Source organism: Chinchilla lanigera, unplaced genomic scaffold (genome assembly GCF_000276665.1).
Source record: "Chinchilla lanigera isolate Chin_1 unplaced genomic scaffold, ChiLan1.0 scaffold00037, whole genome shotgun sequence".
Classification (NCBI taxonomy): domain Eukaryota; kingdom Metazoa; phylum Chordata; class Mammalia; order Rodentia; family Chinchillidae; genus Chinchilla; species Chinchilla lanigera.
The window spans coordinates 15,364,451-15,382,398 of NW_004955438.1; the positions used below are offsets into that span (position 1 = coordinate 15,364,451).

Genomic DNA, 17,948 nt, shown 5'->3' on the forward strand with positions numbered 1-17,948 from the left:
GCAAACCATATACCAGGTAAGTTAATGTTCAAAATATGTAAGAAACTCAACAGCAAAAACTCCCAGAATAACTTGATTTAAAAACAGGCAAAAATCTGTGAGAGACATTTCTCAGAAGAGGACTTATCAGTGGCCAACAGGTATATGAAAAAATGCTCAATATCACTACTTATCAGGAAAAGACAAATCAAAACCACAAGATAATAACTCTAGTTAGAGTGGCTTTCAGCAGAAGACAATGACTGCTGAGGAGGAAATGAACAGAAGGATACGCTTGCAGATTGTTGGCAGAAATACAAATAGTACTGACATTATGAAAAACAAAATGGAGTTCCTCAAAAAATTACAATCTCCATATGACCAAGCAACATTACCACTGGGAATATACTCAAAAGAAGCCAGTGTCTCACGTCTGTTTCATTCAGACATCTGTATTCTCATGCTTATTTCAGCACTGTTTACAATAGCCAACTGGCGGACTCAACCTAAATGTCCACCAATGGAAGAATGGATAAAGAAAATGTGGACTATACACACAATGGAATATTGTTCAGACTTTTAAAAAAGGGTCCTGTTATTTGTCAACATGTAAGCATGGATGGCATTATGTTGAATGAAATAAGCCAGCCACAGAAAGACAAATACAGTATAGTTTCACATGTAGACTCTAAAAAGCGGATCTCATAGCAGTTGAGAGCAGACCAGCTGTTATCAGAGGCATGGGAGGGTTGAGGAAGATGGATAGAGTCTGGTCAATGGGTTCAATGTTAGAAGGAAGAAGTTCTAAGTGTTGTTTTGCACAGTAGGGTAACCACAGTTAACAATAATGTTATAAATATATATATATATATATATTTGTTTGTTTGTTCTGGTTTGTTTTTTTCTTTTTTGAGATAGGGTCTTGCTATGTAGCCCAGGTTGGCCTGGAACTTGCGATGACTCTCCTGCCTCAGCCTCCCAAGTGTGGATTACAGGTGGCCTGTATTTTTCAAAATGACTGGAAGAGAACCTTTTGAATTTTCTCACCACAAAGAAGTGATAAATGTTTAAGATGATGGATATGCTAATTACCAAGATTTGATTATTACACAATGTATCTATGTACTAAAACATCAATCACATGGTTGCAACCCATAAATGTGTACAATTAGGCAAATCAAAAAATTTAAAGAATTGTTTATAAGCATTACATTAAATTTAGAAACAAATTTGTGAAGAACTAATATTTATTTTTCTAGTCACTAATTTAACCAATCCTATTATTATAGTATGAAAAAATTTACTTAAAAATTATGAAAGTAACACGATTGCTCCATTCTCCTCTTGTCTAATTTTTCTGCTCTTACAGAGTCTCTAAAGGTATTTTCTACCTTTTCCTTTTTAAATAAAGATCTATTTGCTCTATACTGATAAATGATTGAATTAAACCACCCAGAAACCACTCTCTGGCAAAGTCAGACCTATTTCCCCTCAGAGCTCTCATTCCCCCAACATTTATTTACACTGCGTGACAGACACGGGACACAGCATTGTATAGAACAGACATTTGTTTTTGTCCTCATGCACTGTATAGCTTCACAATACTTTATTATTAGCAGGAATTATTTACAGTGACTAAAATGATCCTGGTGTTTTCCTTTTCATGGAAGGAATAAGGACAGACACTTACTGCATCACTTAAGACTTCACTGTTTATAGGTAAGATGTGTTCGATTCGTACAAAAGGTAAGAGAGAAGAAAGGATCTCTCTAAGCTCCTCGATATCCAGGTCTCGTCGTTTCACTCCCCTTTTGTTCACACTATGCGCAGTTCCACTCAGTAAGTTTGGTTCTGTGAGACAGAAAATGAAAGCCTCTATCGAAATTAAATTTTCAGACAGTCTTTCTTCTTTAGTACGTATGTTCTCAGCACCACTCTACGTACTAAGTACATCTGCTTTTTCAAGGCGCTATGAAGCACTAATTTTTCAGTCTGAAGTTTATGTAATTTAGAAGTGTTTGAACAGAAAAAAGTGTGGCGTCCACAGCATGATAATGAAAGAACACTACAGAATGAAATTCTTTTCTGTATAGTAACTCAAAGGAAGAAAGACGACAACCCAACAACATCTAGTTTGATCAAGGACTTTTTCTTAAGCTTTTCACTTTTGTGACCAGGTTTAGTACAGCAGGGGCAGCACAGGGCATCACCGCAGGTTATCAATACATTCACTAGGCTATCTATGTTTAATAGCAATTTAACAACATTTTAATGACTTAGTATCCAAAAAAACCCCTAATATACATTTTATATAATTTTAATTTTTTTATGAAGTTTCCTAAGTTTTCATAACACAGGAATGTTACTGCATATAAGTGAACCCTTTCATTTTTGACATGTACTATATTGTATGTCCACTGTCTAGAGTTGAGAATAAAATTTTTCTTTACTGGGTGTTAATAAAAGGGGAAGATCTGAAATGCACATATAGTATTGAGGTGAGAGAAAAAGTACATAATTTTAGATATCTTTAATCACTTTTTAAATCTAAAGGACTTTTTTCCTTGAAAAATTAATACTGAGTAAGATCTTTACTCAAAAATATAAATGCTGGGTTTTTACAAATACAGTATTCTATAAGAAAACTGACACCTTCCTTAAATCATTATTTACACACACACACACACACACACACACACAAACACACACCATTTTTGAGAAGCTAAGCTTTTTTTTTTCTGGAACCATTCAAAACAAAATTTTAAGTGTGTGTGGAAAAATTTTTTTCCCCTTGCTTTGCTATGATTTGACTTCATACTAACATAAGGTAGATATTACTTGTGAAAAATTTTTCTTTAGTGGCATCTTTAGTGGATCTTACATCAAACCCCCAAATATCTAATAGGTAAAGGCGAACTCCTTATATAATGAAGGGGACTGAAACAAAGGAGTGGCCTATTTGCTTAGCTTTGTGCTTAGCCCTGCAGAAGAACCTTTCATTCTAACCCAGCCTGAAAACTATGTTCTCAAGGGGAATTTATTCTGTAAGCATTTTCAGTATCTTCCCAAGATAAATACAACCCTCCATCACTGCCAACCTTACACCAATGAACAAATATGACTTATAAGGATTACACAGAGTTATCTACAATCAATTCTTGTTATTTCCAGTAGGTATATTCCGTAAAATTGATATGAACTCAGACTTAGCGAATTCTGAACCACTGTTCTAGGAGGGAAACGTAAGGTTAGGTTCCTGTGAGTCTATGGATACAATATTTTTGTTAACTAATCAAGAGGTAACTTAGTTCTGTGTGTGCCTCCATCTAAAAACAGGTTATTTAATATACTCTGTTGATTCATTAACATTGAACAACATCGTAACTCATGCCTGAAAGATGCTTATCTTACACACATATTTTCTCCATGAGGCACATCATAGCCTGTACTTAGGAACACTATACAATAGTCCAACATCATACTTGGGGGCTGTTTTAATAGTGAGATCTTAAATAGTAACACAAAAATATGAAAAACAGCACTAAATAGACAGAGAAGGACCCTTGTTTACAACATTTGAAACAAGAAATCGAAGTGCCATCCCCTTGTTGAGCTTCTGCTGGGAATGTGCTTTTTGAGGGACTCGTATTATTTTGCTGCTCTGTGTATGTCTGTAAATGACCTTGAAAGTGCTACGAATATGGATTTTTGAGGCTACAAATAATTTTTACCAAGTAGATAAATTCACAAATACAGAATATACAAGTGAGAACTGTAAATAAATTGACATTTATAAATCTGAGCTTACTGCAGATACACACACACACACACACACACACACACACACACACACACACACACACTTTTTTGTGGGTTTTTCTTTTCATAACAGGGTTTATGTCTTTATAAAGACAGGGTTTCACTACGTAATCCAGACTGGTTTTGAACTTGCAACTTTGCCCAGGCTGGCCTCAACTTGTGATCCTCCTTTCTCAGCTCTGAGTGCTGGGATTATAGGTGTGAACCACCATGTCTGGCTTGGTTTTTATATTAGAAAAAAAAAATTCCCACCTGAGAATTGCTAAAGGCTTTTCCAGACCACAGAAAAATAAATTAGGAGATATGAAACAGGACCATTTCTGCTCCTGATTACTTAGGTAGCAACATACTAAAAAGAGATACTTCTAAGGTTTCTTTTTTTTTTTTTTTTTTTTTTTTTTTCAGATAGGGTCTCACTATGCAGTTTAGGCTGGCCTCAAATTCGTGGTGATCCTCATGCCTCAGCCTCCTGAGAGCTGGGATCAAGGCACGCACTACCACACCTGGCCACTTTAAAAAAAAAAAGTTTGAAGGAAGGCTTAGCACAAAATTTTTATATATTTAAAAATGTGACAGAACAACTCTAAAAATACACGAACTCTTTTACCTTCCACCATATTTTAAAATAAGCAACAGGTACCTGGCGTGGTGGTGCACGCCTGTAATCCCAGCACTTGGGAGGCTGAGGCAGGAGGACTGTTGCAAGTTTGAGACCAGCTTGGGCTACAAAGTGATCTCAAGGGCAGCCTGAACTGCATAGTAAGACCCTGTCTCAACAATACCTAAATAAATAAATAAATAAATAAATAAATAAATAAATAAATAAAACAAAATAAGCAACAAATAAACATTTTTATATTCCTCTTTTTTCTTCATTTGGTCCTGAGGATTGAACCTTGGACCTTCTACATGCTAAGCACAGATTCTACTCAGTGTATACTCCCAGCCCTTCACATTTTTCTAATTGAGGCAAAATTCACGTCACATGAAATTCACCATTTTAAAGTATGCAATTCAGTGACTTTAAGTACATTCACAATATCGTGCATCCATCAACACTAATTCCAGAGCATTTTCATCAACAATATACTTTTGCAATATTCTGATCATTACATGAAAATTTTCATTCTCATATGCCCATTAACTACACATTAAGCACAAAGAAACATAGAAATTAACCTTTTAAAATTGCAAAGTAAAATTTTCTGATGTTTATTTTACCAAACTATATTCCTTGACTAAAGTATTTTATTCATATCAAAAACCTATTTTCACTAGGTAATAGTGTCTGTTTTCAAGACTGATGTATAGAATGCATTTCAGTAAGCTTTTGGAAATATAAAAAACCATGAAAAACTTATGCAAGCTAATTAGCAAAAGCTAATTTTCTGAACTTACCTCTGTCTGCTATTCTTTTCATCAACTGATGCTCTCCCCATTTAATTAGATATTTAAGGATATCTTGTTCACTTGCCTATAATAAAAGCGGTTTATATTTTAGTGAAATTAGATAAATCGTTAATTTCACTAATGGCTTTTCTTAAGTCATAATATATACAGGAAGTACAACTTACCATGTTTCTCTTTTTCCACTGGCTGTTTGAAATTTCAGAGCTAAATCTATGGTCTACCAACAACAAACATTCAAAACTTCATTACATATATTTTATCCAACAACCTTACTCTTGGATTCAACTAAAGTTTTTGCTATTCTTATTTCTACTCCCCTTGCTTTCCTATTTTCTTTCTATTTTAAATTTATCTTATCTCACTGTATGGTCTCCATGCAGTTGCCTTAAATTTCTTTTTGGAACAACTTGGAAATAAATAAATACATGGAAGTCAAAGTACAGTGATACAGAATCTACTATCTTCTACAAGGACAGGAGAAACAACATGTCAACTTGTACAAAAGAGACTATGACATCCACAGGTATTTTATGGGTTGGTGAAGGACACTTGAAGGACAATCTATGAAAGAGCAATGTATCCCTCATTTCTTTGTACCTTATTTAAAATCTTAGAGCAAATCTAGGCTGCTCCCCAAGTTTTTTATTGTTTAAGAAGGAATGAAAAGCTCCTAAAGATAACAGTCTGAGAGAATGGACACATTCTAATTCCCATAAACATAAAGCAACTAGTCTTAACAGTGAGACAGGGGTAATGAGCAAAAATCTTCCATGAATCAAGCCCAAGCATGACAGCATTTGTACTGCAAAGTAACATCAAAAGAAAAGAACAGATGCAGAGTAGATTATTTAATCCTTCACTGCATTTTCTGACTGAGATGGTAGTATTTATAATTTTTCTAGTACAAACAAAAAGACATGAAATGTATCAGTGAGTTTTTCTTTAGGTAAAGACAAAAATACAGAATATTTCACGAATTTGTGTGTCATCCTCACCCAGGCACCCTGCTAATCTTTTCTGTATTGCTCTAGTTTTAGTGTACATGATGTTGAAGTGAGTTTATGGTTTTATAGCATTAAAACTGTTGTACAGTTTTTAGCATAAAATTCACACAGTCTCCAAAAAATCAGGCTTGAAAACACTTTACCTGAAAGTATTTTTTATATGAGAATCTATTACTTAATTACAAAGTTAGGTTGACACAAGGACACAGAGTGTATTAAAAATTACTCCTAGCTAAAAATAAGTAGTTGAAAACATTACTATACTTTGGCAGAACATAAATATTGAGTTTTTATAATTAGTTAAGCAGATCAGAAATTGCTTATTATTGCTTACTTAGTACTGCTTAAATTACTATCTACAATCTAAGTACAGTGCTACCTTGGTTCATGAACTTAATCTGTTCTATGACTTTGGAAACGATGGCCACATTTATGTTTATATGGGAAAAATGGCTGCAGTCATGTTTGTCACCCAATGGAAACTTTGCAAACAAAAACAAAATTTTGCCAAACATGTCTGTTTGCTAACAAAAGCATTCATGAACCAAGGGACCAGTGTATCTGAAACTCGATCAAAAGGAACTGCTACAGTGAATCCACATTAATGGAAGACAAGAAAATCATCATTGAGATGTGCTTCTCACCTTGCCTACCGCCTCAACCTCTTTTGATGTAACTGGATAGATGGCATGAAGGGCCAGTGAGATGACAGAAAGCTTCTGCTGTACGCATATGAAGAGGGCATCCCTGGGTTTGATCAGAGCCTCCCCCAACCCACAGAAGAATAATAAAGTACAGATGAATTCTTGGTGCACATATGAATGACAATGATTTTGAGGTGTAGAAATGATTACCTGTAGGTAGTCTGACTGGATAGCTGTAAGCAGATGATCTTTGCTGAGTTCATAAAAAACATCCGAAGTCATGACCTGGGACAATTCCTCACAGAGGAAATGCAAAGCTTGCCGGTGTACCCACTTAGAGCCATATGGATGAGAGCTCCACTTGAGGATAGCAATTAAGGTATCTAATGAGATGCTCTCTGCAATGATATCCTCACAGCCTAAAAGAGAAGGCAAAGACTTCTGAGATTAATCATAAATATTACTTATTGAACATTAGTGTACTAGGTACTATACTTAAAACTGGCAACAATACTAAGAATTCAAGGAGATAAGCAAAATCTCATAGAAATCACCAAAACTTGGTGGGATGGGATTATGGATTATGACATCTACAGGAAATTTGCTGCCCTATAGAGACGGATCTGTAGAAAAATAAGAGAACCCTCCCAGGTGTTCAAGAGAATGAATATCTATGTGCAAACCCAATAATCTGAATAGGATAGTGTAAAGCACCAGTCCAGAGAGGAAAGAAGAACAGCTAGAGATGCCAGAGTGGTGGACACAGATCAGAGAAAGAAAATGAGTGACACGTGGCTGATGCAACATCTACCCGGAGAAGACAGGTGGGCTGCCAACCCTGAAGACACCTGTTCTTTGTACTACCCCAATAAAAACCTTACATCATACATTGTTAATAACTTAATTCCTCAGAAAACAAACAAAATATCAAAACTTCATGCTCATTTGGGCTTAATTCTAGCAAAATTAAAAAGAACTGATTTAAGTGAAAAAGACCAAGATCCTGAAGAAAGCAATATGATATTTTAAGCGCTCCAAGGGGAAGAAAAGAAAATCTGATAGCTATTCTCCTTTGGAAAGATCATTTTAAAAAATAAAGATATAAAATCTGAGTGACAAAGATGGTGGAAGGGGAAATGGCTAAAGTTGAAGAGAAATTTTTCACTAAGTTTAGTATTAAACAGAAACTATCATAGCACTTGGGAGGCTGAGGCAGGAAGATTGCTGCAAGTACAAGGCCAGCCAGGGCTACCTAGTGAGTTCAAGGCCAACTTGAACTACATAGAGAGACCTTCTCTCAAGAAACAAAACAATCAAACCAAAACAAACATAGAGAGACCCTGTCTCAAGAAACAAAACAATCAAAACAATCAAAACTAGAAATCTCAATTCTGATAATATGTAAACAAAAAGAAACATTTAAATATCATTGCTTAAATGTTAAGAAACATTTAAACAACATTTAATCATCATTTAAACAACAAAAATATGGCTACACAGGTTTACTCTCCAACAAATTTAGCTTTAAAAGAGACAGCTGAAGGAAAGGTCATCAATGAACTCCTGAGGCTTCCAAAGTTCAAAGCTACTTGAGAGAGAAATCCTCGAAGGTAAAAAGAGAAGGGAGCGAATCCCATATTCAGGTATGCAAGATCATTAGTACCCAATATAGTTTTGGCAAAAAGTAATACTTCTTTCCTTTTTCTAATACGGTACCCAGTGAAGAGAAATAGATAATTATGTAACATGATATCCACAAAACATTTAACAAAATATTTCATGATGCTGCTAATATGTTAGTATCATAAGAGAGAACCTGCTGTCTTTAGTGTATACTTAGCATGGTAGGTGCTAAATAAAAATGTACTAGATAAACAAATAGAACCTTAGGGATGTGAGGCAGGCAACAGGACAGTGGTGAAAAGAACCACTTGTAAGCAGCATCAAGGGAGGGTACGATGAGGGGGTGGTCATTGTCCATGCCACGTTTATGGAGTAGTTGGATAAAGACACACGGGAAAGTAAGTCGGGTATGTGGCACACTTCTGTAATCCCAGTTACTTAAGACAGGAAGATTGTAAGTCTGAGGCCAGCTGGGTCCACTCAGAGAGACCTAGTCTCAAAATAAAATAAAGAGGTGGGGATGTAGTTTAGTGATAGGTCACTTGGTTAGCATGCATAAGGCCCTAGGTTCAATCCTCAGTACCAACCCCTCCCCCACAGAAATTTGGAAAGTAAGCTTTAAAATCCTGAGATGTCCTAAACATGTTGCATAGCATAACCATAACTTGCTAAAAAGACTGGTCAAAATCAAGCTGAAATATAACTAGAAAAACTATAAAGCTCTACACTTAAGACTGATGAAAATCAATTGCAAAGTAGACTATATGTAAGTTAGTGTAGCTACAACCTCATAAAATAGTATCTCAGAATTTTAATCGCAGGAATGCAAAATGTGACACGGCTGCTATAAAGCTGAAGCAATCTCAGGCTTTTAAGGTATAAGTATCGAGACCTCATCAGAGACTGCTTTCCTCTGTGTTTCTCTGTGTCCTGTGTTTCCGATGGGCACTGTTCAAATTACAGGATTTTCAGAGGAGGGTAACTGAACAATAGAGAGCTTGAGACTTCCACAGCAGAAAAACTCCAAACAAATGAGATTATGCAGGTTATGTAAGAGAAACCTCAGGAGAGACATTAAAAACTGTCTTTAAATGTCTGATGGGCCTTTATGAGGGAGAGGAGAAATAACTGACCTCTTCTCTTCCAAGGGCAGGTCCTGGGAAAGAAGTAGCTCAGTAATAAGGAATTTGTAACAATTAGAATTTTTCTCTTCTACCAAAAAAAAAATCTCCCCAGAAAAGAGCAGAGGCTGGCTCATCACATAAGGGACAAAGTACAAAGAACGTTTTCACTGGTAAGAACCAGTTGATACCCAAGTTGCATAAGATGCACAAGTTGCATAAAATACACAAGTTGCTTTCATCACAAAGATAAAATCACTTTTAGAAAAATGGTAACAGAACGTAAAATTCATTTAAAAAAATCGAGACATTAACATAAAATCCTTACAAGGCACAGGAGAGCATCACAATATGACCATGCTTATATGGCTGTTATGCATCTAAATGATAATCATATCACTTACAAATCCTAGAATTTTACCAGACTCTCTTAGGTCTTTTCATATGTTGCTCCATTTTTCTGGAATGCTCCTAACTCTCCTAAGTCTTCCATCCCATTTAAGACTCAATTTAGACAGAACTCGTTTTAAGAACCTCCTCTGGGGGTTGGGGATTTAGCTCAGCGGCAAAAGCGCCTGCCTGGCAAGCGCAAGGTCGTGAGTTCGGTTCCCAGTACCGGAGAAAAACCAAAAAAAAAAAAAAAAAGAACCTCCTCTGAATCTGCTCCCCAGAACACAGGACAGGTGTTAGGTAAGGTCAGGGCTACATAAAAATTTTTCTGGTGCCCTAAGTTTCCCTCCGAAACAGGAATAAACTCTCATAATACTTTATCTTTCTTACACATTTGCCTAGCTCCACTAGACTAAGAGTTTCTTTGGGGTACAGGCCTTACCTTTTCTCTGATCTACATTGCCTGAAAATCTAATGGATAGCTAGTTTAAAAAAATAGCTGGGCTTGATGGCGAATACCTGTAATCCCAGCACACAGGAGGTTGAGGCAGGACTACGTAGCGAGTTGAAGGCCAGCCTGAACTACATAGTGAGACCCTGTCTCAACAAACAAACATACAACACCCCCCTCCCAATAATGGTCAACATTTTTGAAAACTTACGTATATACGCCAAACTCTATGTTATGTGCTTAAAACATTTAATTCTAGCACTTTTTAAGGAAGGTGATCACTGGGTGTGGGAGGCCCACCTGAGGACTGCTGCTAGCAGCATAAGAGGCAGAACTGGAGTAGTTAGGCTGCTGGGAGCTGGTAGAAGCTGTTAAGAAGCTGTAAGGAGATGTTGGTTTTCTTGGAGGAGCTCATCATGCTGGCTTTCCTGATGAACTTGGCTGTTATCATCATCCAAGGAGTTCGGGACTTTGTTGTCACTGAGAACAATTTTGGTTCACTTTGGGGGAGCTCTGGCCCTCACTTTAAGCATTGTTTCCTGGCTTTGGAGGGGAAGATGGTGCACTGCTGTTTCCTGGAGAAGCTTGTTGCATTGGCTTTCCTGATGGGAACTCAGCTGTCCTGATCATTGGAAGAGCTCGGGACCTCACTGTTGCTGAGCATAGCTGTGGTATTTTTCAGGGGAGCTCTGGTTCTTATTTTGAGCATCACTTCTTGGCTCCAGTGCAGATCCCTCACCCTATTAGCACAGATTCTTCATCCTGCGGGCACAGACTTTCTAGATGCCATCACTGACTTTTGGGCCTTCCCTGCGTACATTCGTGAAATAGGCCCGACTGTCATGGGCCCTGGGCCTCCAGCCGGACTCATGCGAGGCATTGTTATGGGCTGTAGGTCTTCATGCAGGACATTATTGTGGGATCCATCCCCTCAGCTGGATTCTTTGGTCTTTAGCGTGTGGAGAGCTTTCCTATACTCTCTTATATGATTCTTTGGGTCCTTACTATTGTTGAGGATGGCTGTGGTACTTTTTGGAGAACCCTGGTTCTTACTTGGAGCACTGCTTCCTGGCTGGAGTTCACATCCCTCAGCCTGCTAGCACAGATCCTTCACCCTGCTGGCACAGACTTTCTAGATGCCACCACTGACCTTTGGGCCTTCCTAGCGCAGATCTGTGAAACAGGCCTGCATGAGATGTCATGGCCTCTAGGCCTCCAGTTGGACTCATGGGAGGCATTGTTAGGGGCTCTAGGTCTTCAGCTGAAGTCATGCAGGACAATATCACGGGATCCAGGCCCTCAGTTGGATTCTTTGGTCTTTAGTGTGTGGTCAGATTTCCTGTACTCTTTGTATATGATTCTTTGGGTGGCCATTTTAAAATAATCTTATAAAATATGTGTCCTGTATTATATTGTTCCCCTTGCAAAAACCCAAACCACAACAGTGTTCTTATATTTTCATTTTATAGATGAGAAAAGACAAAGATCAAATAACTTGCCCAAAGTTATTGTCAAAGAGCTAAGAAGAAAACTTATACTTACACATCTTTGCCTTCCCTCCTGAAAAAAATCTTCTCCCCTGTTTTATGCCTGTAATCTTAGGCTTTATGTTGATCAATTCTCATTAGAATTTATTAACTTAGAACCACTTCTCTCATGAACGGGAAAGCATCTTAGAAATATACCAAACATGGTGATATTAACCAGGTTAAAAAAACCAAATAAACTCTAGAATGCTGAAAGGCATATTTTTAAAAGTTATATTGTCAGTATTTTCATACTAACTAGTGATACTATGCCTTTTGTCAAGGTTAACATTATGGGGCTGAAAACATGAATATACCAACACAGCAGAAAGGAGGCTGGTAGGAGAAGGCCAACAAACAGGATGCCAAAGGTGTCACACAGTGCCACTTTACTGGAACCTTCTGGACCAAAACTGTTAGCACACCCAAAGATGGTCACATTCTTGGTGACAATGAGATACGAACACAAATTCCTTCAGACCACTGCATAGATGAGAAGGTCTGTATATATGCATGTAGAAATTCTTTTCTAATGAGCAGGATGTCATATATTCTATCTTAGCAATTCTCAAGTTATCTTGTGTCAAATTTCCAATTTGTTATGGGCAATACTTTTAATAAAATTCAGCAAAAATGCCCCTTGGATATTGTGGCAACATCAAATTATTGGAAATGAGGGGCTGGGGATTTAGCTCAGCTGCACAGTGCCTGCCTGGTAAGCGTAAGGTCATGAGTTTGATTCCCGGTAATGGAAAAAAACCAAAACCAAAACAAAGAAACAAAAAAACCCAAATTTTTGGAAATGTTTCCTTATAGTCTCCACTTCTGTACTTATCACATTGTGGACACACTTTGTACAGCAATGCTCTAGCTCGTGCCCCTTCTCCTTCAGCAGTTGGGCTTGGCATCTTGACTCTGCCACATGAAGAGCACTGTGGTTAGCTTGCTGGTCCCAAGAGAATGAGCAGCACTGGGAACAAGCCACTCTTGCTGACCAACAGGGTCTACTGGAGCAGCCCCAGCTGCTGCAAATGAAAGCAGAATTGCACTAGCTGACCTGGAAACTTGCGGAGAATAAACCACTTGTTAAGTGCCACCGAGTTCTCAGGGTGTTTGTTTCACAGTAATGGTTGGTGAATAAAACATGAACTTTCTGGATGAACTCAGTAGTTATTATCATCAATTTTCTTGTAACAGAAAAATTCTACCTATAGACACAGCATTTAATAGATACAAGGCACCAATGCATTCTGCTCAGGTAGCAGTTTTCAACTATGCTATTGTGAGGTCTGTTGACAGCATTAAGTCAGTTTCTTAAAATTCTTTTGAATTTTACATTTACAGATTCACCTCCTACTTGTATGTTTCTTCCATTCTCTTTCACCAGAATATTTTCTTTTTACTACTTAATGTGGGTAAAAATTCCTCTTTTCAAAAATTTGAGCTATAGAATCAATGTGAATAAATGATCAAGGCTTAAAGAAGTAAAACTAATTTAAAATTCAGGAACACAAATTATTGCTGCTACTGCGGCTGCACGCTAACAAGATCACTTTCTGTTTTTATTATCCATTTTTTTCTTTTTTTTTTCTCTAGACTCCTGTGATAACTAAAGTTAGACTTCATGTTGACAGCTCTCTGAACAGTCAGGATCTATCTTAATTCTCCCCTCATGCTTGTCATCCATTATTCCTGGTATCCCCCTAACTTATATAACCACTACCAGTGGGAAACATTTCAGTGCCTTGTGGCTATCAGACTCTGAGTTGCATACTAGGGTTAGGGTAGAGGGTTATGATAGGTAGCATAGAAATCAGAAATAAAATTTAAAGTTCAAACAGGCTTGGAGAAAAGTTTTTAATAAGCCGATTACTAATCCTAAATCCTGAGGAAGGGAACTATGAAACAAGAAGGAAGTGAGGATGACAGGAAGTAGCAGAAAAATGGGCTTTGAATGGGGGCAGTTATTTTACTAATTCCTGACTTTTTTTTTACCAGTGCCAGATCAAAGCACATCCTTGTGAGTTTTAGTTCCTCACAGGAAGCTGCAATAACCCACCAGCATCTGGGGATTATGGGGACTATTGTGCAGCCCACGTGTCCACACGCTATCCTTTCTCTAGGCTAGACATCATAAATTTCTACTGTGCCTACCTGCCCTCCTTTGACCTTGATATTAAATCAGTATGTTCCACTGACATGTCCTTCACAACACTTGGATTAGCTTCTATTTTCCATTCCCTCTAATACCACCTTTGTTTAAATCTTCAGCACCTCACACATCACCTCCTGAAAAGCCCAGTCTCTCTCCTTCCAGCTTTTCAATCCACACTGAAAACTGTTCAAAGTTGAAGTTTTCTAAAACACCACTATTATCTCATCATTTCTACTTACCTATTTTTAAAAAGCAACCAAGAATTACAGATCCTAGACAGAAAATAAGGGACAAATAGGACAGAAGACAAGCCAACGTGTGTCTGTGTTTTAAACTCCCAGTTCAGTGTATGGACTCTGTGACTGCTGGGAGCTCAGAAGGACTAACTTTGCGGGGGCTGAACTCCAGCCCCCAGGGATAAGAACCCCAGTGACCCATCTCCTACTGCTTCCCTGGCTTCCCAGCCTCACTCCTCTTGTGCCCAGGAGCACTTACCCAATGAATGCCCTGCACGAAACCCATTTTGGACTGGCTGTCAGCAGGGCTTGTAGGGATTGGAAGAAGAAATCCAGGCCACAATGGCTAGTAACAGAAATGACTCTAGAAAACAGAATTCCTGAATGATTCATTCCTTGGTAGATGGCAATAAACTTCTCCCCCTTGTACATGGGGAGATAATAACCCCTGCATGCAGCATGTAATAGGAGGACTTTTCACTGAAAGCAGATTAACCGCAGGTATAAATGGAAAATGAAGGATTAGCTCGGCAGTAGTGGTGGCACTTGAACAGAACAGGAGCATTAGTGATTATAAAGTCCTCATTTGGATAGGTTTTGGTTAACAGCTTGACTAAAGCCATGAAAAAGCAAGCTCTGGATTTGGCTTGGCTAGCTATGAAATCTAGGCATTCTTCCAAGTCTGGAGACTTCCAGGTCAGTGTTTAAAGAGAATCCTGCAACTGCAGGGCAGACTGTTACAACTCAGCCTCAAGATTTAATCTGAAGAATATCAGAGCTACCAAGATTATTTGAATGAAAGCCTCAGTAAGTCTTTTATGATAAAAATCTAGGTCCTAGAATGTGCGATGGTGCATGCATGTAATCCTACCACTCTGGGGAGCTGAGGCAGGAGGATTCCAAGTTTGAAACCCAGCCTGTGCAACTCAGTGAGATGCTGTCACAAAATAAAAAATTTAAAAAGGCTAGGATATAGCTCAATACAAAGGCCCTGGGTTCAATCTCTAGTACTAACAAAAGGGGGTGGGGGTCCTGACAGAAATACTTAGACTTGGAATGAATGGATGAGTTGAGATGTTAAACCCCAAGATTCATCCCAATTTTCTGTGCTAAAAAATAAGCTCAAATTCCTCACTGGAGAATGGCAGTCTGCCATTGACTGGAGACCCAGCAAGAAGACGGCTGTCTTCTTCAAGATCAGCCTCTGCTTACTACCTCCAAACGAATAATCTGAGTCAGGTTAATAGTATGGTCTGAGGGGGGCGAAATACAAGTCCTGCTCCAGAAGTAAGGAGCGCACACACTCAAAGAATTACAATTGCATGCATAATGGAGGTCCACTTGTGTGTGTGTGTGAATCTTGAGTATACTGGAGCAGGAAAGAAGTAGCTCATTCAGAACCCAAAGGATTCACTGAAGCACTTTCTAGTAGGCTCCATAGACCTGCTGAAATATGGCAAAGGGGGATGAAAATCTAGGTTTGGTAAAGGAAGGGAGAAATTGTGCTAATTTTTAGTATTTCAACTTGCTTCAACTATTTTTCCCAATCTCTATCCTGTATGGTTCCAAGTTTGTGGTAACCAAAAAAAAAATGTGTGGGACATGCGAGGCAGAAGTGAGGCAGCTGCCATTATGCACCAAAAATCTCTGTAGCTCTGTTAAAAAACGAGTTTTTTTTTATGGTAACAGGTGGACACAAAAGTACTACTGCATGTTGGCCTGCCCTTGCTTCTTCTCTGTTCTATGTCTAGTTCTTCCTTGCAACTGTGGACCCCTTGACCACTCTGGCCCCATGCCCAACATCAGACACCTGGCTGCAGTTCTCTGGACACAAGAGCCACTTCCCATGAGTTCCTCTTCACAGTCCCAGGTCAGCAGCTGGATGCACATGGCTTTTCAGGTTCACTGGATCCTATCACTTCCTTAGCTTCTCCCACAACCATGTAAGGTTTAATTCCAACAAACCAGAGCTACCCACTGCCCTAAGCAAACTCTGAAAAGTTGTGAGGAGAGAGTAAGTTAAGAGTTTCAGCCAGTTGCAAGCAATGGGACTGTGCCTAATTCCACCATCTTCCTTGAAGCCAGCCTTTTGTGGAGGTGTGGCTTGTCAGTACCTTAAAGACTCTGGCAGACTGGATTTAATGGAACACAGCATGCAAAATGATCTGAGTGATACAAGACGACTGAGTTAAGTAACTCTTATGCCCATCTCACGCTCTCTCTGCCTTTTGCTGTAGTGATCCTGTTTCAAAGGTATATCCTAACAGACCTTGCTTCAGTCGTGGCTTTGTACCTCTTGCTTTCTGCTGTGGAAATTCTGACACCTTGGAGTGGGCACCTTCAGGAATCGACCAGGCACCTGTCCATATATATGCAAACCATAAGATGAAAGGGAGCAAACACCTCATGCAAATCACTTTTCCAATGGGGGAATGGAAGCTGGTGAACAAATGCTTCCTTTTCCCTCCCTTGTGTGGACAACTCTCAAAGCAGTCCATGTAGCTGGTCAGAGGACGCCAGCAGGGCGAAGCTCAGTTGTCTGCAGTAGTAATCAGCTTGGAGCACATAACTGTACGGCTCTCTCATTTTATTTCACCCTTCCTAATCTCCTACACCCACTCTCTTAAAGAACTTCTCCAAATAAACTATCTAAATGCAAGTCCTTATCCTAGGCTTTACTTTCTGGAGGAAACCCAGGCTAAGAGCAGATACAAAAATTTTCATTCTTGACACTGGTCTATAAAAAAATAGTATTTTTAATTGTCATTCTGGACTTTGGAGTCAAACTAATGCTCTATTTAACCCTGGATTCCAGGTTACCTTTCTAAACTTTCAATGAGAAAAAATTTACACGCAGTAATATAAATGATACAGCTGTTTTTCTTTTTTTTAGTTATTTTGAGACAGGGTCTTACTATGTAGTCCAAGTTGGCCTTGAACTTACTATGTAGCCCAGGTTGGCCTCAAACTCACAGCAATATTCCTGCTTCTGCCTCCCAAGTGCTGGGATTTATAGCTGTGTGCCACCACACTTGGCTTGGGTTTTTCGGTTTTTTTTTTTCTTCCTTTTTTTGTAGTACTAGAGATGACTGAACCCAGTGCCTGCACAGGCTAGGCAGTACTTTACCACTGAGCTACATCCAGTAGCTACAATACAACTACAGTACAACTCTTGCTCTCAAGAAGCTAGCAATCCTCTAGGAGAGGTAGAAAAAGTGTATTAAAAAGCTATGGTATACAGTAGTATGCAGGCTACCTGAATTTTAGTCTCATCTTTTGCTTGTAAAAACAGCAAAGGATGGCTTTCCAGCTGAGGTAACAAAGAATACGCCATTTTAAGGGAATGGGAAGAAACAGTATTCCAGGCAGAGGAAAGAATATGTGGCAGTTGTTGAAGGTAAGTGAACACAGCACGTATAGTTTCAAAAAAAATACGGTTTGTTGAAGAAAAAGAATATTCACGGTACAATTTAGGTTTCTTAAGAAATTACTTGTCTGTGGGCTGGGGATTTAGCTCAGTGGCAAAAGCGCCTGCCTGGCAAGCGCAAGGTCGTGAGTTCGGTTCCCGGTACCGGAGAAAAACCAAAAAA

The 17,948-nt window shown here is 38.6% G+C and overlaps 1 protein-coding gene across 4 annotated transcripts in view; it reads right to left on the reverse strand.

Moving 5' to 3' along the window:
- Btbd7 (BTB (POZ) domain containing 7) overlaps positions 1-17,948 on the reverse strand; it is a 100,028-nt gene that overhangs the window by 18,773 nt on the left and 63,307 nt on the right. For all 4 annotated transcript variants that reach the window (XM_013517217.1, XM_005390344.2, XM_013517216.1 and 1 more), the window contains exons 4-6: positions 7,067-7,275; positions 5,197-5,272; positions 1,670-1,830 (exon numbers count right to left, since the gene is read on the reverse strand). In XM_013517217.1, coding sequence (XP_013372671.1) covers positions 1,670-1,830; positions 5,197-5,272; positions 7,067-7,275 — 446 coding nt within the window. The remainder of the gene's footprint in view (positions 1-1,669; positions 1,831-5,196; positions 5,273-7,066; positions 7,276-17,948) is intronic.